The sequence below is a fragment of the Rissa tridactyla genome, chromosome 3 (assembly GCF_028500815.1).
Source record: "Rissa tridactyla isolate bRisTri1 chromosome 3, bRisTri1.patW.cur.20221130, whole genome shotgun sequence".
Taxonomy (NCBI): Eukaryota; Metazoa; Chordata; class Aves; order Charadriiformes; family Laridae; genus Rissa; species Rissa tridactyla.
In genome coordinates this window covers 31,065,807-31,088,622 of record NC_071468.1, presented here as the reverse complement: position 1 = coordinate 31,088,622, position 22,816 = coordinate 31,065,807, and the positions used below count along the sequence as shown (strand labels likewise).

General features: G+C 42.8%; 1 protein-coding gene across 3 annotated transcripts in view; it reads right to left on the bottom strand.

The window, feature by feature from the left end:
- Positions 1–22,816, bottom strand: part of TTC7A (tetratricopeptide repeat domain 7A) — a 181,146-nt gene that overhangs the window by 36,844 nt on the left and 121,486 nt on the right. For all 3 annotated transcript variants that reach the window (XM_054195000.1, XM_054195001.1, XM_054195003.1), the window contains exons 17-19: positions 21,890–21,987; positions 15,162–15,296; positions 3,137–3,339 (exon numbers count right to left, since the gene is read on the bottom strand). In XM_054195000.1, coding sequence (XP_054050975.1) covers positions 3,137–3,339; positions 15,162–15,296; positions 21,890–21,987 — 436 coding nt within the window. The remainder of the gene's footprint in view (positions 1–3,136; positions 3,340–15,161; positions 15,297–21,889; positions 21,988–22,816) is intronic.

Sequence of the window (22,816 nt, the reverse complement as noted above, 5' to 3'; positions counted from 1 at the left end):
AAGCTAAAGGAGATGAGACACATCCTTAAGCAAGTGATTTTCACTGATATTTGCTCGCACCAGGATGGGGAGATTGAGAATTTTAAGGAGACTGAAGGCTACGGAGTAGAAGTACTCATACAGGTTCACACTCCTTTATCTCTCTCCTAAGGCCGACCCCTTTAATTCTTCCTTTCCAACATGCCCACCCCTCGACCCATGAGTCTCACCCTCACTCCTTAGCCCCATCTCATTCTTCTTATCTATCCATTCTTATCCAGTGTTACCTATTTCATTGTATCTTATTTTTTATCTATCCTTATTTCTCTTTGTTATTTATTTATCTTTCCTCTTCCCTACTTGCTTATGGACTGAGTCTCTGCCCTCAAATTCCCCATCTCACTGTCTTTTTCCCCTCTTCTAAATTTTACTCCGATCCCTTCACAGAATCACAGAATCTCAGAATGGTAGGAGCTGTAAGGGACCTCTGGAGATCATCTAGTCTAACCGCCCTGCCAAAGCAGATTCACCTAGAGCAGGCTGGATGAGAATGCATCCAGGTGGGTTTTGAGTATCTCCACAGATGGAGACTCCACAGCCTCTCTGGGCAGCCTCTTCCAGTGCTGCGTCACCCTCAAAGTAAAAAGTTTTTCATGTTGAGAGGAATTTCCTGTGTGCCAGTTTGTGCTCATTGCCCCTTGTCCTGTCGCTGGGCACCAGTGTAAAGAGTCTGACCCCATCCTCTTGACATGCACCTTTTAGATATTTACAAGCATTGATGAGATCCTCCCTCAGTCTTTTCTTCTCCCAGCTAAGCAGACACAGGTTTCTCAGCCTTTCCTCGTAAGAGAGATGCTCCATTCCCTTGTTCATCTTTGTAGGCCTCCGCTGGACTCTCTCCAGCAGTTCCCTGTCCTTCTTGAACTGGGAAGCCCAGAACTGGACACAGTTGTGGCCTCACCAGGGCAGAGTGGAGGGGGAGGATGACCTCCCTCGACCTGCTGGCAACGCTCTTTTTAATGCACCCCAGGATGCCATTGGCCTTCTTGGCCCCAAGGGCACATTGCTGGCTCATGGTCAACTTATTGTCTACCAGGACTCCCAGGTCACTCTCTGCAGAGCTACTTTCCAGCAGGTCAGCCCCCAAGCTGTACTGGTGCATGGGGTTATTCCTCCCTAGGTGCAGGACCCTACACTTGCCCTTGAACTTCACTAGGTTCCTCTTCACCCAACTCTCCACCCTGTCCAGGTCTCTCTGTATGGCAGCACAGCCTTCCGGTGTGTCAGCCACTCCTCCCAGTTTTGTGTCATCGGCAAACTTGCTGAGGGGACATTCTGTCCCCTCATCCAGGTCACTGATTAATATGTTGAATAAGACTGGACCCAGTACTGACCCCTGGGGAACACCACTAGTTACAGGCCTCCAACTAGACTCCGCGCTGCTCATCACAGCCCTCTGAGCTCTGCCATTCAGCCAGTTCTCAATCAACCTCACTGTCCACTCACCTAACCCACACTTCCTAAGCTTGCCTATGAGCATGTTGACTAAGAGATGATGGAGCTTACTGAGGTTTGAGGGGAATGAGCACCCACAGACTCCTTAGAGGTTTCAGAAATACACCTCTACTAAGCACATTTTTAAAGGTTGTAACTTGGGTAACCTTGGAAGGATTTTCTTAGGGATGGTAAAATGCACATTAATATGTTACAAAGACAACTCATTCCTGACAAAACCTAGAGACACTAAAGCACAGTAAAGAAGATATCTGAAGTCTGTTCTTTAGCCTCATTTTCAGAAACAGTTAAGTCATGTTGGGTGACATTTTCCGAAGTAAACTGGGCCAGAGCAGATGTGCATCTCAGAAATTTTTATTCCAAATTACTATAGTTTCAGAAAATTGCAAGCAACTGAAACGGGAAGACACAGTATGTGGTTCTGCCCATAAAATAAGACAAAAATGAAAGCTATTAGCATCATGTTAGCATCTAACTTGACGGCTGCTCTGATATCAGTGACTTGTCTGAAATCATGACACTAACTGAGCAAAGAATGTCATTCTATCCTGCCAGGTTTTTACTGACTGATTTTGTAAAGGTTGGATCATAGCAACAAAGTAATATTATTGCCCCATATAAGCCTGATACTTGCATAGCTGTTTTGTAACCTTCTCCTGACATATGCACCAGCTATTCATTTGCTGGGTTTGCACTGAACATTCATTATTACCAAATATCTCATCCTTTGCCCGTAGGTTCTACTATTTTCTCTCAATAGTAACTTCACTTCACGTTTCTCCTCTTGTGCATTGATACCCCCTCAGTTTTGGAGTTGCCTGCAAACCTCCTCAGGACCAAACTTATGCCGGAAGATACAAAGACACAATGTGATCACGCAGATGTAGAATTCCTGTAAAAATTAAATTAGTCAAGAAAGACTTCTAAAATCCCAGAGAGACCTAGTAAGGGCTATGGTTAACAAGACACATCATTGATGGAATATGATTAACTGTTCTGATTTCAGAAGAGAAGTGAGTTTTGGTCTTCCACAAAGCTTTCTATATTATTAAGCTCTAGGCCCTGTGTCTGTAAATAAGTTTGTTTTGGGGATAATGCAACAGAAAAATTACTTGCTAGATAGGAGTGTTACCAAAACAACCCACAAATGTGGAGTCACTGCCCCTACACAAGGTTGGCGCTAAGCCACAGCTTAAGATAATAACATTAATTTTATTGTAAACTCATAGTTTATCTTGATTTGAGTAGACACAAGACTCCAGCCCAAAGTTTACAAACCCCGTATGTATCTATGTTCTGTAGTTATTTAGTTCAGATCCTTCAAACATCAGTGTACTGCTTATTTAAAATGCATAACAGTTAGTAGGAAAAGCAGCAAAGACAAAACAGTGCATTGACTTCCAAAACTATCAGCCTTTATCAATTAAAATATTTACTTTTGACACAAGTCCTAATTAGTTAAAAACATTCAATCCAGTCTTAAAATAGAGGTTCAAGCTACCCAATTTATTCTTGGAACAGTCACTTGCTCTCAGGATTAGGAAGACAATGGCATCCAGAGCAAGCATGAGCCCTCTCCCCTCTTATTACAGTTAATCAGGAACATAAATACTATAATGGAGCTGAGCCCCTGCAAACTCACCAGGCTGTGCATAATTTCCACTCCAGCTGGATTCACTGTGAGCGCTTCATCATACAATTGCTTAGCCTCCTCCAAATTGCCTTTCATCTCTGCAAGCCTCCCACGCATGTACAGTACAGCATGAGATGTGGGGAAAAGACTCGCTGCCTCCTGGATACAAAAGCTTGCTTCTTTGAGATGCTGTTGTTCCATGAAGAGTTCAGCTGAAAAAACACAAAAACACAAAACCCAAAAAACACCCTACCATTAGTTGAAATAAATCAGAGACCTTTCTACCCATTAATTACATATCATCTCCCTTAAGCACATTAAAACATGAGGCCATGATTCTGCACAGTGCTTACTACTATGGTTAGTGCTTACTGTCACAAGTGGATTCACTGAATGGATCTTTTTTTAATGCTAAGGGCTCTATACAGATGTTCGTGGATATCTTTAGGTGTTGTCCTGACAGAGGACGGCCTGATGGATTCCTCAATCAGGAATGTAAACAGTGCTGAATTGAGCCCTAAGGAAGCAGGGCTGGTAGCCACTTGGAGCCATCATAAGTATTTCCAAATAATCTGGGAAAAAAAAGAACAGAATAAGCCATCACTGTCTACTGAGAACTTTAAACATGTCAGAGTAATAGGATACATCTGACTGAGCTGGACATTAGATAACTTATTTAAAAGAGCATTTCCACATTTTAAAAGATGATTAAAAATGTTTCATTATGCTTATTTGTCTAGCTTATGAGATAGTTGTCTCTTTTTCAGAGACTATTAAAATCAAAAGGCATTTATCATAGAGACATATTTATATTGTGTATTCACACTTCTACTTCTTCATACACACTCTATAGAAAAACAAAAGAGCTCTCTTGGAAGAGACTGCTCAGTCATTTACTTTCTTCAACTACTAGTGACTATCTTAGTGGTTTTCTTAGGAAAAAAAATGTAACCGGTATACTAATGTGCTTGACTGTAAATTTGTTAATCAGATAATTTCTCATGTTAAACATAAATTTCATAGCATATCTCATGAATAAACTTTAACATTTCTCAGGATTTGGACTATATCATCGTTGGACTAGATGATCATTGTAGGTCCCTTACAACTGAAACAGTCTATTCTAATTCTAGATTTATTATGTATTAAATCCTTGCAAAAGGCTTCAAAAGTGATAGTCAATTTTACTGCCACACATAACTGAAAAGGGAAATTGTGTTTTTAGATATATGTATGTATATATGCATGTATGTATGTATGCACATACGTATATAAAATAATTCTCTCTTCATACAGCAGCCATTGCTCTTTGGTCCATAACCTGTTTATGTTCTACACGTTATCACTTCAAAAGCTCAAAGTCTCTTTTTTCTTTTTTAAACTGATGTGGTAATGCAGTAAGTATTGACAGTTCAAGAGTCCAACTCAAAATGACTAATTCAGACTCCAGATTTAGGTAAATAATTCTGAAATTAGACAAAACCTTAAATGCCCTGACTTTTAAAGGTAGTGAATATTCTCAGGAAGTCTCTGTGAGGGGGACAGGTAGCATGAAAATTCCTCTTAAATAGCTTTGAAACTCTGCCAGTTTCAAAACACTGGGAGACCCAGAAGACTGTGGGGACTTGGCACGTTGACATGTAGCTTGCTGGGTAGAGGTGAGCAGGAGAGCATCTCAAAGGCAGTCCTTGGCCTATCTGATGTGAGACTGGGACCACAAATAGCACTTCTACTGGTATGCTGAAAACAATCGTGTACTGAAATAACAGCATGGCTGAACAGCTTCCACTTCTGAAGTGGTCCTTCTAGAAGAAGGGTGAGACATTGTTAAGAAAATTCTTGAATATTTCTTAGCCATTCCTAGGTTGTGCTACAGAAAAATGTCACTCTCCAAGGCTGTCAACATGAGCAAAACGTTAGTTCCTTGGTAAGAGCTATATTCTTTAAGAGTGACTCATATACTATTTCTCTCTGGTTAATTGTTATAAAATCTCAGCATGCATCCCTTCCCTTGGCTCCAAGAGGATGCAGCTACCTATAATAACAGAAAGCAAGGCCATGTACCTTGTCAAGCTGAGTATGTGTGCTGCCTTATTCAAAAGTTTGTGGGAGGACAGTATCTTACTTGCACTTCCCAAGGAACAGAGCACTTTCCTGCCAAGCGCTGTATAGCAGCTGATGCCGTGCATGTGGCAATAATGAGGATGGGGATGTGCAAAGTGACGATTCACAGCCTGAAGATAAACACTTAATCTGCAAAGTTAGCACAAACTTAGTGGCACAGAAGGAGGAGTGAAATCCTGGCACTGTTTAAAGTCAGCAGAAGTTCTGGATACTGCCATATTAAAAGCTCTATTAGCAACTAACAGCATAATGTAACTTGTTTCATTTCAGAAAAGAATCAGGAGCAAGGGGGTTTAGATGTGAAATCACGCACAGCCGGTGCTTCAATGCATACAAAATGGAGAGTACTTAGTCTTTCTTTCAACGGGGCTTGTAAATCTTCTTTAGTAATAACAATTATTTAGAGGAAGTGCAGCAACACAGAATCTACAAATTGTATTTTATGGTATGGTAATGTAGCGTATTAAAGTTCAGTCCATTTCTTTGCAGGCTCAATAGTCAATAAAAAATGATGTAATGGTGTGGGAGGCCTAATTTGCATAAAAAAAGAATGAGAGAGGTGCCTTTGGGTTACAAAAGGAAAGGAGTGCACCCACCCAGCTAAAAATAGACATTAAGGGAAATCGCTTAGGCCTGCATTAAAATATGTTTTCTGTAAACTCATTTTTCACTTCTATTACATACTCATTTTATTTACAGATTAACAAGATACACTTATGCAACATGGAATAAAAACACAGCTAGAGGCAGAATCAAACCCCAAAAACAAGGACTCATTAAATTTATCATGGTAATACTACTGCCTCCTCAATGGTACTGGAAGTACTCAAACACCTGCCTTTGCGTTACCTGGGTTGGCAGCTTCCTGTCCACTGGATTATTCAGTGCATCTCCTTATATCACCTAATCATGCTGTAAATAAACACCTAACCAAATCAGCAGCCGTGGCGAGGAAGTTCTGTTACAGAGACATGGCACCCAATTGACTCCAAAGAAGAGGGTGTCTCCTCAGGCTGACACAGGTAGAGAAGATGTGTTATTCTTATCCTGTGAAAGGTTCAATGCTTCATGGAAACCATTTATGAACTTCCAACTATTGGACTACATTATGCTTGGTACTGACATTCTTCGCAGCTTTGAATCCAAAGGCCATGTTTGCAAGCTTCCTTGCTCTTTCTCACTTAACACCATCTTCATAAAAACTTAGAACAAATTTACATTCTGTTTTGAACTAAGTACCACCAATGGCTCTCTGAATGCTACTGAGCAAAGAGAGATGTACCAACTCGTCTATTAGCATCTCTGGAGTAATGCTAGAAACTCTGAGTGTGAATGATTATTAGGAAATAATCAGTGTGTTTACATATACATATGGGCTGAGACAGTGCACTGTATGGATGGGCAAAGACATAATGAATCGTGCACTGTCTCCTTCATTCACTAATTGAAGCTTGAGCCTGCACCCACTGAGACCACGAGCAGCTATGCAGCTGACTCCAAGGTCCAGCCTAGCTTGATTATTTCCTTCCTATATCCAACTTCTCCTGCAGTACTGTCCAGTCTACTCTGCTGCTGCTTCTAAACAACTGTCATCTCCTCTTGTGGCCATGGCTGTCTCTGTCTTGACTTGCAACTATACTTCCACTGATCCGCCAGTCTTAATGCTGGGCCCAGTCCCAGAGAGCAGCATGCATCTCCACTCAGATTATCATGAGCTCCTAGTTCTTCCAGCTGTTCCTGCTAGCATTTAAGCTCATCTACAGTGAAGATCTCTAATCAAGTGAGAATTGCCAGAAGCATATCATCTACTCACTCCAAAGACCAGTAACAAACGCACAGACCGAGAGCACTTCCCACAACGCTGACAAAGCTGGGTCTCCCACAGTCAGGCTCCTTTTTTCATCTCCAAAATAAATTATTTGACAGACCTCTGTTAGGGAGTCCATCAGAGGAGTAACAACAGTGTAATCTAGTCATGTTTGCATCACAGTGCTAGTCTGAGGAACAGAGTTGCCTGCCATCACCTTGCATGCTGACTCTACTCCCCGTTTCCTAAGTGTTTCAAAGCAGTGCCAAGAGTGATTGTGCTTGTCACCACAGAAGCAGCAACAACTCTAAATCTAGCCAAAAAATCAAATGGATTTAAAATTTATTTCTGTGATGTGAACAACCCAAGAGTTAAAATTTCATTCCTTGCAAATCACGTTAGGTGTTATTCAAGACACAGCACTTAACTCCCACAAACAGACTGCTCCACATCACTTGGTTGTGTGTGCCTGCTGGATCTAAAGCACTTGCCTGGTCTCATCCACCACAAAAATGCTACTGCATAGCAACACGGCCAGGGCAGTGCAGCCAGATGACCTGCAGGATGGTACAGTGGGAAACAGCCCTTCACACTTTAAGACACTGAGGTGCTGGAGCATGTCCAGAGAAGGGCAAGGAAGCTGGTGAGGGGTCTGGAGAACAAGTCTTATGAGGAGCGGCTGAGGGAGCTGGGGTTGTTTAGCCTGGAGAGAAGGAGGCTGAGGGGAGACCTAATCGCTCTCTACAACTACCTGAAAGGAGGTTGTAGAGAGGTGGGTATTTGTTTCTTCTCCCAAGTAACAGGTGATAGGACAAGAGGAAATGGCCTCAAGTTGCACCAGGGGAGGTTTAGACTGGATATTAGGAAAAAGTTTTACACTGAAAGGGTTATTAAGCATTGGAACAGGCTGCCCAGGGAAGTGGTTGAGTCACCATCCCTGGAGGTATTTAAAAGATGGGGAGACACAGTGCTTAGAGATATGTTTAGTGATGGTTTTTGTCAGAGTCAGACTGATGGATGGACGAGATGATCTGAAAGGTCCCTTCCAACCTAGGTGATTCTATGATTCTAAGGTGAGAGCACCTGTGAGGATCTGTAAGGAGGTGATTTCTGTTCCACATCATCTGCCTTCAGGAGCTATTAATGCTTGTTACTGCAGCAGCACTTAGCCAGCTGGAAAGACCCACTCTTCTGAGACACCTCTGCCTTCAGCAGTGAATACAGAGCTATTACTGTGACAAAGGGTTCCCCCGCTACCTTGCCTTTCTGGCAGGTGACGTTTAGTCATTGTTCTATATTATGACACCAGCCTGCATGCAGTAGCTTGACAATTTGCGGGTAGATTAGATGGAAGATTCCTCAAACCATATCCTGACTGCAATAATTCCATTTGATGCAAACCTCTGATACAGAAATGAAGAAGAACAGAAACTGCCACGTGTTCCCATCCACCTGAAGTCAGCCACATGTTCTTCTGAGTGAGGCAACAGATTTACATTCTCAAAGGTAGTTACCTGGAGTCCAGGGACCTGCTTTAAATTTCCAGGCTTCGGGTCTCACGGGGGCTGAAATAGTCACTAAGCTTATTTACGAATGCAGCGTTAGAGTGACAATTTCTGGAAGCAACACAGAACTACCACAAGCTACCTTCTATGCTAAATAGCATGGTCAAAACATTACTTGAAATGCTACAAGATAGCTGGTTACTTCATGCGAAGTGGGGCCCTGCTGTCTGGTGAGGAAACAGCTCTTTCCCAGCTGTGAGAAGCAAGCCACCACCTTCTAGGCAATAAGGCCACCACTGAAAAGGGTGACATAAAAATGCTTCTGTTGGAAAAGTACCTTTTGGGTTTTCTTGTATCCGCTCTCAAAACACGTACTACTGGCTATAGTCAAAGAAAGGACTTCTAAGTCTTTATATTCCAGCCCAGTATAGTATAAATCCCTATTTTTTGTCTCTGGTGTGAATAAACGTCCTGCTTCCTTCTTCATGACTGTGTACACTTTATCACTTGCCCAAAAGTTACCGAGCAGCCGAGGAAATGCTAGTATTTGGTATCCTCTGTCATTCTATGGGTACCACTGCCAGCGCAACAGGTTTCTCTCCATCTCTCAGCACAGGATCCCCAGACTTAACAAAGAGCACTGCTAGCTACTGCCTGTATCCTTTACAAACGAGTGTTCACACTCATGTGCATGTTTGCATGTCCCAGATTTCGAGAAATGGCATGTGATCTTTGAAGACCATCCATGCCAACGGATTATCAGTCCACAAAATTTCACATCCTGCTCCAGCAATGAGAAATATCCAGAAGCCTCAGGAATGGGGGAAGCAATCCAAAATGCCCAGTACTAATAAACAGCCAAGACACCTTTTGACTTTTTAAATTCATTGTTGATAGAAAAGAAAATAAACCAAGCCGGAGGGTGCGGATCAAAACCTAGTATCCTTGAGAACATTCAGATGAAGAGAAATGGGGGATTTCTGACCTAGAAAAAGCCTAGGAGAGAGCTTGCTAAACCAGGGGGCTTAGCAGAACCACTGCTGGCTTCTTAATCTCCCTAGTAACATTTCAAAGGGGACCAAACCAGCTCACTTTACCATTTCTATCATCTCCAGTGCGAAGTGTTCCTAAACCCTCCTAGTAAGCAAAAACTGCAGGGTAGCCGTCTTTGCAATGCATCTTTATTCTCCTCATTAATAGCTGTGTAATAAAGGACTCCCTCCTGCTCCCCCTCGCCAGGCTCCAGCTTTTCACACTGCTTTGTGTCACTGTAAGGAGCCACAAAAATCAGCAGCACTCATGGAGCTCGAGAACTCACGCAGTGAATGGGGAAGTTCTAAATTTGAAATTCTAAAATTTGAAAGCACTTTTTTTTTTTTAATCAAAAGAGAAATAAAAATATTAGAATTGCTCCAACAACCAGTGCTGCATCAAGGGACAGTAGCTGATCCTAGCTATTCTGGCAACGTCAGTAAAGTTGTCTCACAAACCTGATGAACACCTTTAATATCAGAGCTAATAACTTGAGGGGGCTTAGGATCACCAAAGGCTTCGGGAAGGAAGAGCATTTAAATACCCATGCGCAAGCTGTGCAAATACAAGCCGTGCTGGGTGAGCAGAGGGCCAGCAGGGGAGGGTCTGGCCGTGCCCTTGGCTGCTGCCGGGACAGCCGCAGTGCGGCTGTGCGTCCGCGGGCCAGTCGGGCTTGGACATTCAGCCCACTGGCCCTGACGACACGTTCTCGTGGAACAAAGCCCATCTCCTCTAACGCAGCTTTTTCCCAGGAACTGGCCCATGCAGAATAAAATAAATAAATCTCAAGCGTTTTGTGAAGGGAGGAAAAAAAAAAAGTTCCTGCTGTACATAACTCGGGGGAGCAGATGTTTTTCCATTAGCTCACTGTTCTCTGCTACACTGGCTGTCTTTACATTTCTTGTTCGTGGCATGTTCATTTTAATATTTTTTTCCTGGGGTAAACTTTAGCACATTACTGAGACAGCAAGTAGCCCATTCCAGCCCCGCTGTGAGCACATGGAATAGTTATCCTAGTAATTTTTCTTAAAATGCTCCTTTAAATTAGCCTTAGGTCTACCTGGTGAGGTTCGCAGACTGTGCTTAGCAGGCATTCAGCCAATCTTAGATCAAATTACCAGACCTACTTTGCTGCGAGTGACCATATTTGGTAAAGTATTGGGTTAGTCAAGAAGCTAAATTGTCAGATATAAAGTACTAGTAAAGACAAACAAAGTGGACATTGTAGTTAAAAGTAAAGCTTAAAATAATATAACAACAGGAGCTGGAATATTAGAACTCTTATTAAAACTGGCTTGCAGCATTCTAAAATGCTCCATATAAGTAGATCATACAGTTATTACTTCCTGGAAATATAATCACACATACTTCAGATAAGAAATCACTCCAGTTACCCAAAGAGCTTAAAACTATTAAAACTATTTCTTTTCAGTACTGACACACTTTGCTCTCTGGATCAAAAGCGATCTTATAAAAATGTCGAATGAAGGTAAATTTTGGTCATAAATTTGAACCATTTCAAATATGTTTTCCTTAGCCAAACAGCATGATTGTATTTTCTAAACAGCAAAGAGGAATCCTGGCATGATTTGAGAAAGGAAATAAGGGGTGGAAATAATTCCAAGGTCAGACATTTCCCTTGGTGACACAAACTGTATTATCACTAGTAATCTCTAGGATTCCCCTTGCAGCTCTTCCTGCAACAAGAGGTAGAAGGAGTTAACAAACTTTACCAACGCTGCAGAAGTTCCTTCTCTCCTCTCAAAGTTGAATTCTAGCTCTCAGTCATGAAAAGTAGAACAAAGAGGAAAAACGGGCATATGGATCGCATAAAGACCACCTCTCCTGCAGCTGCATCACAGGAGCATGTTCACTGCAGCACCCTTCGTGCGTACTCCTTGAAATGACCTGTTTCTCAGACTTGGGGCCAAGAACAATGTTAAGGCTTATTATTGTTAAAGCCTAATGAGACAACTCTCTCCTTTTAAGAAGCCATTACATTTCAAGAGGACTGGGAGGTTATTGTTAAAAGGGACCAGACAAGCTGTGTTAATCACAGGCTTTGCTGCAGAACACTTGAAAACAGAGTATGCCTATTAGTATTCCTCTAAGCACGCCTGCCGCAGGGAGTGGACAACCTCTCTAGTCTTTGGGGACAGCAGACCTTGTACTATTCCAAAGCTAATTGTGACTACCTGCAGGGAAAACAGGAAGATACGGAAGCCCGCTGAAGAAATGCGCTAAGTCCCCTGCTGCAGATGACTACTCCCAGCTGGTCCTACAAGAGATGGCCAGACATAAGATCAACAGTAAGAATTCAGAGTTTTATTTGGATGTGTGAAAGAGAAGAGAACTCTTTCTGGAGACCACAGATCCATCAAGTAGCTCTTTGGTTGCTTACAATAAGCTACAAAAAATTAGCTTGCCAAAGTCCACTAGGCAATGCTGCAGGGAAAGCCAAGGTGCAGCATTCAGTATAATGCAGCACATTTGGACTTAGCAGCTGCACTTACAAAGCTGCTGCTTTATTACCTTCCCTACATAACTGTGCTGGTCATGAACCCAGAGAAGTTACAGATAAAACTACTAAGTCTATGCCCTCTTATGCACTAGATAAGTATCTTTATCACAGAACAAAAGAGCTTCACTATTTGCACAGGGTTCACAGCCTCTTCAGCCACTGTTAAAAGAATGCACATGTTCTCATGCACTAATTGTGAGACCCGTTAGGAGCACAACAAGGGCTCTCCAGCTCCAACGGACTGAGGATGCTTCTGCACAAGGCAGGAATTCCTATTGCAGCTGCAGGTGGAGGGTGATACAGTAAGAATTCCTCTATATAAGCACCATCTGATAGCTACCACCCACTAACGGGCCCCTTGCAAGCGTATGTGCTGGCTTTGTGGCCTGGCCTGACCGCTGGATGGCTGTGAGAACAGCCTCACATAGCTGTGGGATAGGTGGGTTTGTATCCCTCTTTCCAATCTAAGCGCAGAAAGCTTTAACCGGATCCGGATCAGTCAGTCGGTAGGATTAGTTTTCATGCCTTGGGTTATGAAGAGGCTTGGGAATGGTAATGGCTCTAATGGAACCCAGACACGATTGCAGCCTGGCGCTCTAAATCCATACTCATGCACAGAGACACGGCCAGCTGCGTCCTGTTACTATCTGAAGAGGACGGGTGCTTTGTTATAAATTTAGTGTAGCATGAGGTTAGGAAATTATAATAATTTTATCTAAAGATTTATGATTCATGCTAAAAAGGTTAAAGTGTTAACAACAACAAAAATAACAATACACGAGTCATTTCCCAAAGGCAGATTAACATTTTTTTTTTCATTTCAGGACACTGAGGTATGAAAAAGTTAGGCAACTTGCCTAGAGTCACAAGATGAGTCATTGACTGAAAAAGGACAACTGCAGGCTAAACCTGATAGAAATCTACAGCATACTGGTGCAGCTCTATCATGAATACGAAGGGACTCCGGATGCAGGCATCAGAATGTTACGCTAATCGCCTGTTGCTTTCCACAGCTGTTAATTTTGGGGTGAGCTGTCACGCAAAAGCATGTGACTACCTCAACTGTTTTTAACCATGCCTTTCTGCTGAATTTGTTGTTTATGAAATATCTCTATTTTGGAAGTTATTAACTTCTTACGAGTACACCTGTTCCTCCTTTCCCCTCCCTTCCAGATGGGAAAGATTCTAGTAGACAATGTCAGTGATACCCTTTTGGACTATTCCACTCACTAAGCCCAGCATACTGACCCACTTCAAAGATGTCCTCTAATCATTCAAGTGCTGTGCCCTTCTCCACAGAGAGTAAATCTACCTGCATCTCTTTTCACCCCTCAGGATACCAGAATGCAGCAACTTCCACACTACTGCGAGAAGAGAATGGGCAGTACCTCACCAAGAGCTCATTAAGCTGCATCCATAACAATAACTGACTCCAGTAACGAAATTACAAAGCAGTCACAGTATGTATTTTCAGAATATCAATCCTGATTCAAGGCCAGTTAAAAGCAAGCATGAAACAAAACAAAAGATTTCAAAATGATAGAACAGGACAGAAAAGTTACAGCTTATAAAAATAAATTCCATCTAAAAGAATTAATTAACACCTTTGAGAAAGGCACTCGACTTACACTGAAAAGTAATCATAGCAATTCACAGCTAGGTCACAGCAAGCACTAGGTCTTTATTGCTTTTGTCTTTTCACACAGCCGCAAAAATGTAAACTGCCTAGAGCTATCTGCAGGATGACGGACAACAGACACTTGACTTCTCATCACAATAAACTCCGGTTTTTTCGCTCTCCACCAGCCTCCTCTGCAGCCTTAAATCAGGAGCATAATCCGAACAAAGCAAAATCTTGCTAGTGATTTTGAAGCCCACAGTACATCATTGAAATTTACATACACACAAGCCATTAAGTGAACACATGTGATTAACTTAAAGGATGATGCATTCCATAAGGTAACTTCTTTTGTTCTTTAATAGTTAGTCAAATTGTAACAAAAAGAATGTCACATATTTTGTACCAGAACTGAAGTCTAATTGGTAGGAAATGGCCCACAAAAACAGCTATAAAAATCTTTGCTGAGAAGTAGGGTGAGACTGCCAGGTTTTATGTGAGAATTGTGAATTGTACAGATTAGCTAAATGAGAATTTGAAAGGTTCTCCTGCACACAGAATAGCAAATTATCACCAAGGTTCCAGTGGGCTCTGCTTCCCGCCCCCCCCCCATTGCAAATGCTAGCAGAGACATCTAAGAAGCAATCACAGCACTCAAATGTAATTTCAGGCGCGCAACTGTGGGCCCAGGTGTGTAAGAAAAGCTGTGTCTTTTAAGAGCAAAATTGCAGGGTCAGAACTCTTTTTATCAGTCCCGAAATGCTGGAATGCAAATGGTAGAATGTGCCGTGCAACTCCGTTCCTCACTAAGTGTCCTACATAAAACCCTTTCATGAGTTTGGAGATTGCCTCTGGGTAGAGTTCTTTCTCACTGTTCTTTTTCCCCTTTATGTGCTCTGCTGTAGCATCTCTGCATGAATGTCTCAAACTGACATGCAACCTACAAGTCCTTGGGAGAATCAAACAGTCAAGGATAAAATGAGCGGAAGACTTGCTCTTTTTAATAATTTTCACTTAAACCTCAGCAAAGATTGGGAAGTTCCTAGTCTATAAATAACATTTAATACATGGTTTGCCCAGTCTTATTACAAGGAAGCATATAGGAAACGGAGAATGAAAATAATTGTCCCTACCAACTACCATTTGTTAATGAAGAACTACCAACTCTCTTCTTTTACAAGCATATTTCAGTGATGACTAAAGTTTCCTGAGTGTTATGGAAAAATGGAAGTAAGCTCAAAAATGGCACTACTCCAGTATTTTTTTTTTGTTATATTGGATCAAATAAGTAGTATTTAAAAAACCAGCTGGGATAGATAGGCAGATTTTCTGCTGGAATAAGGTGATTTTCAACTATTCCATTAACACTTATGTCATCTCATTCACCACTGGAGGGAAAAAGGAACCCCAGGTGGTCCAGGACTTACCAGCTTGTAGCCAAATTTGTTCAAGAGCTGTCCACAGCTGCATAGGTCCTTGCTTCATTGCGCTGCTCTGCATAGTTATTTCAGACATGGCCTGTTCCAGTCTTGATGCAGCAAGGGAAGAGGCTCGCTGTGATCCTATGGACCAAACAAACAAGAGCAATAATGCATTTTATACTTCTTTAGGATATTTCTTTGACTCATTAAGGCAGCCTGTCTGATTCTCCACTTGCTGCATCAGTTTTATCTAATAAGAACTCCACTGGATTCTGGGGTGACCAACTGGAGAACCATGTTTTATAAAAGGTTAATTTACTGAAAAAAACACTAAATTGCCCAAGGGCTGCAGCTTAAACAAGAGAATTAAGAGACAGACGGTAATTTTATAAAGGTCTGCTTAGCATTCATCAAGGAAGCAACTGTATTTTGCTCATTTGGAAAGCAGAACTCTACCATCAAATATTTCCCACGAATACTTATTAGTAACCCATTTTATAAGCACACTGTCACCATACAATTACAAAATATGGCCCACTAATGTAAAATCTTAGTACAGCATTACAGAGTAGCCTGGCACCATTCACAAAGCACACACATTTCAAGTGACATCAATATTGTTCTACTGGTTTAGAGGCAGCGTGGTTTTTCATTTAACCTTGGGGAGCTGAGAGCTCAGTGCTTTGACTATATTAACCTTTAGTATGTGCTGTAACATTTACGCAAGAATAAAGTATTTGGCACCCACATCTCTGGGACAAAACATCACATCAAAAGCTACTCCCAGGAAGAATGCATGGGCAGAGACCATGTTCTCCAGTACAGCAAGTGGGATTATACTGGTGAGCTGACCTCTCAGAAGGATACCCAAGAGGATGGTAACAAAATAAGAAGCTACAAAATGAGATTTCAGAGTTGGCTTTCTAAAGCTTTGGGAAATAAATATTTTAATATACATAGGTTTAATGTGATTTTAAGGTTGATAAGCCCTTTCTCTGGACAGATGCTGTGACTGAAGCAGACCGACTTGCGCTGATTAGCATTACTCTTCAATCTATCCTTACAGGCTGACCTTGTAGACCACAAGATCCCAGAGTTAGAAACCCCCTTTCTCTCACCACAGCCACCCTAAGAGACCAGCAGAGCCCAGGAACAGGTACCCGGAGAAGCTGGGATGGCTCCGGGCAAGGGAAGGGACAGAAGGGCAAAAAACCTGTCACAGGGCATGTGCATTAAGTGGTCTCTCTGGGATGGAGACCATGCTTTTTCAGCTGGAGCGTGCTGAAGAGAGGTTTGCCAAACACCACCTCCTCACCAGCAGACCATCATCCGGGACCAGGATGCCAGCAGGCAGAGCAGCACAGTCCCTTGGCCGAGGTCCCCTGGCCGGCACTCCTCCGAACGCTGCGCTGGGACCCAGACTTCTGCCAGGCGCGAGGGGAAGCACATGTCTGCCCCGTGCTCCTTTGATACCTGTGTGGCGTGGGGCAGGATACGGTCCACAGCTTTTACCTAGCCTGAGGCACCGCTGCCTCTCAGCGTGCCATGGCTAGGGAGAGGCCACAAGTGCAACTGGAATCCTAGAACTGCCAGGGGAAATATTTGTCCCATTATCTCACTGCTAACTAATGTCATTCATTTTAAGCAGGAGAACTTCAAAACAGTCCTGCAGCGGAGGCGCCTCCCACGGCTCCCTCGGAAAATGCAAATGTCCTCTTCCTAGATGCATTTCTGAAATTCCTACATATTTTCAAAGACATTCCTGATCTAATGTTCCAAGAGATGACAGTGCAGTAATGTAGCAATTACGGCTTTAATGGTACAGTAAAAGCCATTCTGCTTTGCACCGAGAATTTATTATATTTAACAGTTTATTTAACAGATCCATCTTCAGCCTGTGTCACTGCATGGGATTCCTCCCCCTGCCCTGCCCACTCTCACTCCTCTCCCCCCATCCCTCCCTCCACCTAGGAGAAATTTCACCCAGACTCTGGGAATTCAAGTCATACAAGGGTTGTTTAACACAGGGAAAACTACCAGGCACTCACCCCAGGCTATCCAAAACATGGACAGCTTCTTTGCAGTGCAGAGGTAACGAGAAAACAGCCATGGGAACAGCTAGTAATGTTATTTAGGAGCACAATGAAGTTAGGACAGACCTCTTGCCTTCTAGATTGGCAAATCTGGAAAATATTACATGGGCTTTGGGGATTTTGCAGCCAGCCTAACCAGATTCTTATACTAGCGCTCCAGATCACGTTAGTATGCTTTGAAAGTAACTTTCAGCATTACATTTCTCTGCCAAGACTTCCCTCTTTCAGAGAGACTTTCTGGAGCTGTGTTTCTTGCAAGCACTCGTATGTAACGCTGGTCTGACTGCATTAGGTGGGCAGATGGGCTGGTGTTTTTATTCACATCCTCACAGAGCTCAGGGAAATCCTCTTTTCCGTGCAAGTCAATCCAAGGAGACTATGTCACTGTAAGGCACCTTTGTGCATTTTGGAGAGGTTCACACACTGCTGTGCGGCTGAACAGCTACTTAGGATCTACTGAAGCATCCTTCCCTCACAAAGTAGGCTTCACAGGAATATCACTGTGAGCTAGTTGCACTCGAAGGAACACAAGTAAGCTGCTCCTTTTCTCCTTCGTCATTCGCCGGGTAGTTGCCAAGAGGGGAAAGCCTGCGATTTGAGACTGATGTTGCCCAGTGCTGTGGGCTTCAATCCGCACAGCCATAAAAAGGGAACCCAAGTTACTTAGTAATTTACAGCAGAGGCTCTTTGCATTTAACAGCCTTTGGCATTCCAGTCCTTTGATGTTTATTTTCTTTTCCATTTCAGCCTACACACGGAAGCAAACCACGCTAGGCAGAGACCAGCCAATCCCTTCCCATCCCTGCCCAGCCTCAGACACAGATACACTCCTTGCTCTAGACACATGCCACACGAGAAGGCTCTCTCCGTGCCAGCCCATACCTGCACGTTTGCTACTGCTGTTCTTACCCATCTCTGCCGGACTGCTCACAGGAATGCCGCTAAAAGCTTGTGTGCCCAAATAAGCTCTGTAAGAGGTCTTTGCCAGCCTGGCCCTTCTGGACTGAAAGAGGCTCAGCCACAGCTCTGAACCTCAGGCAAGCAATATGGTGACCCTAGGGGTGGATTGAAGGCTACTGGAACCAGAAAAGAGCGTACCTCTAACATGCTGTCTCCAGAGACAGGAGGTAGGCATGTATCACACCGGTATCACTCTGACCTCAGGGTGGTGGTGGGAGCCAGAAGAACTTCAAGCAACATTAAGAAAAAAAAGTGTCTGAATGTCTCACTATAAAATACCTCTTCCTAAAGAAATGTACATCTTTATATGCTAAAAAACAAACACAAAACCTGTCTCACAGAACTTTAATGTCATGCCTCAAAATACATGCAAATGTTGGCATAAGAAGATATCACATCAATTTGTTATTTTAGTGCAGTCTCGTTCTCTTTTTAACAGCTCCACCAGACAGAATATAAACTTCACATTTTACAATAAAGCCTTCCACACATTTTGGAAAGAAATCATAAAAATAACAAAATTGATTCTGTCGTGATGAGCTCTGCGTATAAGCCATACAAAATATATCTAAATAATTTTAAAGCACCATTCTAGGGTTGTTATAAGACCAAGAAGGACCAAGTTTAATATTTTGCATCTATGAAAAAACTGCTATCAAAATAGAAATGTACCTCAGTAGATTTACTAGGTTTATAAGAAACACAGAATTCCCTAGCCTAAATCGCTTCAGGCAAGAGCATTATAAGATAAGACTAAATCAGGAAAAGAATGAAACAGCAAGGCAGCTGACTGGTATCGGTGAATTTAGTTAGGAACACTGCTTCAGTTCGGAAAAGATGAAGAAAATAAAGAAGAATTAATCTTCCTGGCAGCAAACCTAAAATTCTGGCACAGCAAATAATCTCATTGTGGTCTAACTGAGGGAGAGGCCAGTGTCAAACCCGGCCGCAGTAATCCCCCCTTCAGTGATGAGCCCAGAGATCACAGAGCGCCTGTGCACCACAGCGATACTGCCGCACGCTCCTGGGGGATTTCACGATGGAAACCAGAGCCTGTTCCAGAATGATGCGGGGAAAAAAAAAAAATAATCAGATCTCCTCCCTCCTTCAAAGCAGCCAGCCACAGCTGCGGCTCTGGGGAGGCACAAGGGCGAGAGGGGCTAGAGCTGTGCTTTCCAATCTCCCCTCCTACTGTCTTCAAAGAGGCTCCCAACCGGGACAACGGAGACCCAGCCGCCCTCTCTCTGCAGATGGAGAACAGCAGCACCTAGAGCCTGCAGAGCAGCGAGCCACAGACCCTTGCTGAAAACAGCCAGCGCCAGTCCTGCGCTAAGGCGGATGGTGTAATTTCAGTACGAGCCCCATCCTTACGTCCATCGTGGGTGCAACTGTGTTAGCATGGAAACCTACATTCTCGAAGTGGAGGAGGAATACATTTCTTGGCTAAAACTAAACGGCATTCAGTGCACATCACTTTATGTGTGTGAAAAGCTGGTTAAAGCTTGTACTTTACATTAATTTGCTCTTTCTGGCAGGCAGTACCATGGCACAACAGCACTTTCTGCTAAACTAAAACTGCTCCATTGCACGCTGGCTGCTAAAACTGGGCTAAGAGCAGGCTGGAACAGGTACCCAACCCAGGTGCTTTTTGAGGAGGGCACTGCACAGAGACCAAGCCAAGCATTCCCGAATTTTTCCTTGCTGTGCCTCTGGAGGAGATGCTGCAGGTCTGCAGCAGAGAAGCAAGCAGGAGGCAGGAATGTGATCTTAGAAGGGTGGTAGCCCAGCACATCAAAACATTGGAGGCTCTGCCGGTGACAATTTGGTCTCAGAATCTCAAACCAGGCTGTGAAGTGGGTGTAGCCCAAACTTGGTCACACTCCTTTCTCCAGACAATTACAAAGCAAGGCGAGGGATCTCCAGAAGAGCATGGGATCCACATCCAGAATGTCTTTTACACACCATGAAGCACCAGGTAGATCTGAGGGATCCATCCAGGCTCAGCCCCACAGTCTAGGCACCATAGGCCCCTCACTGTTTCAGCAGCAGAATGGGAATTGGATGGATAACAGAAATACTGTGGCAAGTAATATTTTTTGGGTTTTATTGCTTATTGCTGATGGATTCTGCAAACTATCTACAGTGTTTTCCAAGCCATTTTCATATATTCACTGAAACTGAAAGTCCATTTTACTGCCCAGCATCAGGGATGATAGGGGATATTTCACAAATCTTCACAAAGTGATGACTATCCTAAATGATTTTGCATCACCAGGAAACTTTCATGTCATATCCACTGCCTTTTCCAGATAATTTTTAATATACCAAACAGCACATACTCATTTAGTATATCCTCTTCATCTATCTGTGCTGAATTTGGCCTGTTTTCTTTAATTAAGCTGAAGACTATAGAACACTGTTATACAAACAATGAGGAAAAAGGACCTATACAAAATACAGAGACTCATCTCAGCAAAAGGGTAATAAAAGGGAAATTGAATTAAAATATTAAAAACTACATAAATATGTGTGTATAGAATCAGTAAGATTACAATGTCATAAATATAGACCCTAAGGGTTTAACACTACAAACAAAAGAGCAGACATGCTGAATACTGTTTTGATATTTGAACGTTTGTATGCTGAAGACCTAACTTTGCAATGCTTTTTAACCAGCACTGGGTGTAAATGGGGGTTAAACACACATAATTTAATACATGTCGTGTACTAAACACATAATAACTTGTCCTCCATCTCAGCCATATGTGCTGAGCATGTGACTTCAGTTTTACCAATTCCAAAAGATCAAGATTAAGACTCAAACTCTAATTCCCTAACCCCAAAGTGTGACACTTGTTTAACTGTTAGGTATTTTAAAAATAAGCTTTGACATTCTTCTTGTCCAGTTTCTGAGTCTGTGAGGTTATTTTCTCTACATCCACAACGGTAGAAAATTGCTTCCCTAAAAAACCCACCCAAATTAAAAGGCAAGTTTCTCACATAATCATCTGATTTCAAGAGTTAGGGTTTTAAAGGAAGCACCAACTATCACAAGACTTATGATAAAATCACAAGTCAGCAGCACTCTCTGAAAGCCTGCTTTCCCCTTCCTGCCAAGATTAGCTTTGATGTCTCAGTTATTTCCATCTGACTATATCTGTTACTGTGAATGTGTATTTACAATATAATAAAGTATCACAAGGCTTATGTACAAATCCCAAACCAAATCACCTTCTAACAGGAATTGACACTCTCTCGCTACGCTTTTCAAAACCATAATAATAGCTGGCTTGATCAGAACATCTAAAAAGGATTAAATTCAGGGGGATCAGAGGGGGAGAAGAAGAAAAAAAAAAAAAAAAAGACTGAATCATACAGTTCTTGCAGAAGTATAGTGAACTCCCATCTAATAGCTTTCATGCTTGTCTCAGAGAGATTTGTAAAAGAAAGCAGGAACCCATATCTTTGTTTTAGGCATGGGGAAGCCAAGGTACAGACAAACCACAGTGACACATTCTGCAGCAAAGATGGCCCTGGAGACAGATCTGGGCCTCCTGACCACCAGCCCAGCAACACGTGTGTGAGCACGCAGCCCCCCCACCCTTGCTGAAGAAAAGAAAATATTCCTGTCTCACAAAAGCACGCATTTAGGATGGGAAAGTACAAATCTTGTTTCCTCACCAGAATCGGTATCGTGAGCATCCGGGAGTGTGAGATGCATTCCATTATGCTTTTTGATCACTGGTGTTTCAGTCACGCTACTTCCTTTCTCAGAGCCGCTGTAAAGAAAAAAAACCATGTTACCTGGCCACCTTTTAACATAGAGACAACGTTCTCCTTGAAGCAGGCAACAGTCATATGTAGCTGCCACTGGAACTGAGGACTCAAGTCTTCCAGTTGCAGGCAATCAGCTTCTTGAATGTGTTGTTTTAACGCCCTCACCCCACCAATGGCCAGGAAGGTCAGACACAGTGCCCAGCAAGGGCTCCAGGGTGCGTGCCACTATTAGTCCATTTGGCTCTTGGGGTTTTTGCAAACCACTGGACGAGGAACATGTGGGCAGCTACAAGCCAGGCCAGAGGAGGCCAACCAGCAACCCCATGCTCAGAAAGAGCCACCATCCCTTGGGCTTGTTTGCAGAAGGATTTGTTCACAGGTCTGCTGTACTGATCCTTCTGAAACAGACCAATTACCACCTTCCACGCAGGTGCTAATTTCTTCATTTCAAAGGGATTATTTTCTCCTCTTCCACCTTTGTTCTGTTCAAACAGAGGAGGAAGATAAAAGCTAGCACATAGCACCGCTTTCTGAAAGGAAGACTATCTGGTCTGCTCTTCTGCTAGACTTCTGTCCTCACAGCAGAAGTCTTCCAAAGGGAAACTCCAAAAAAAAAAAAAAAAATCATGTGCCTAATGAAAATCACTTAACGCAGATCTCCTGAGCCTTCCTGTCACCACATAAGTCTGCCATCCCCCCAGGATCAGATGGTGATGATATCTCCTCTCATCATCCATTACGGGAGAAAATATCAAAAGGAAAAGTGACTGCCCTGGCTACTTTTTCTGGCATGCTTCCAAGCCTGCAGATCAGCCTTTGGACAATATTTCT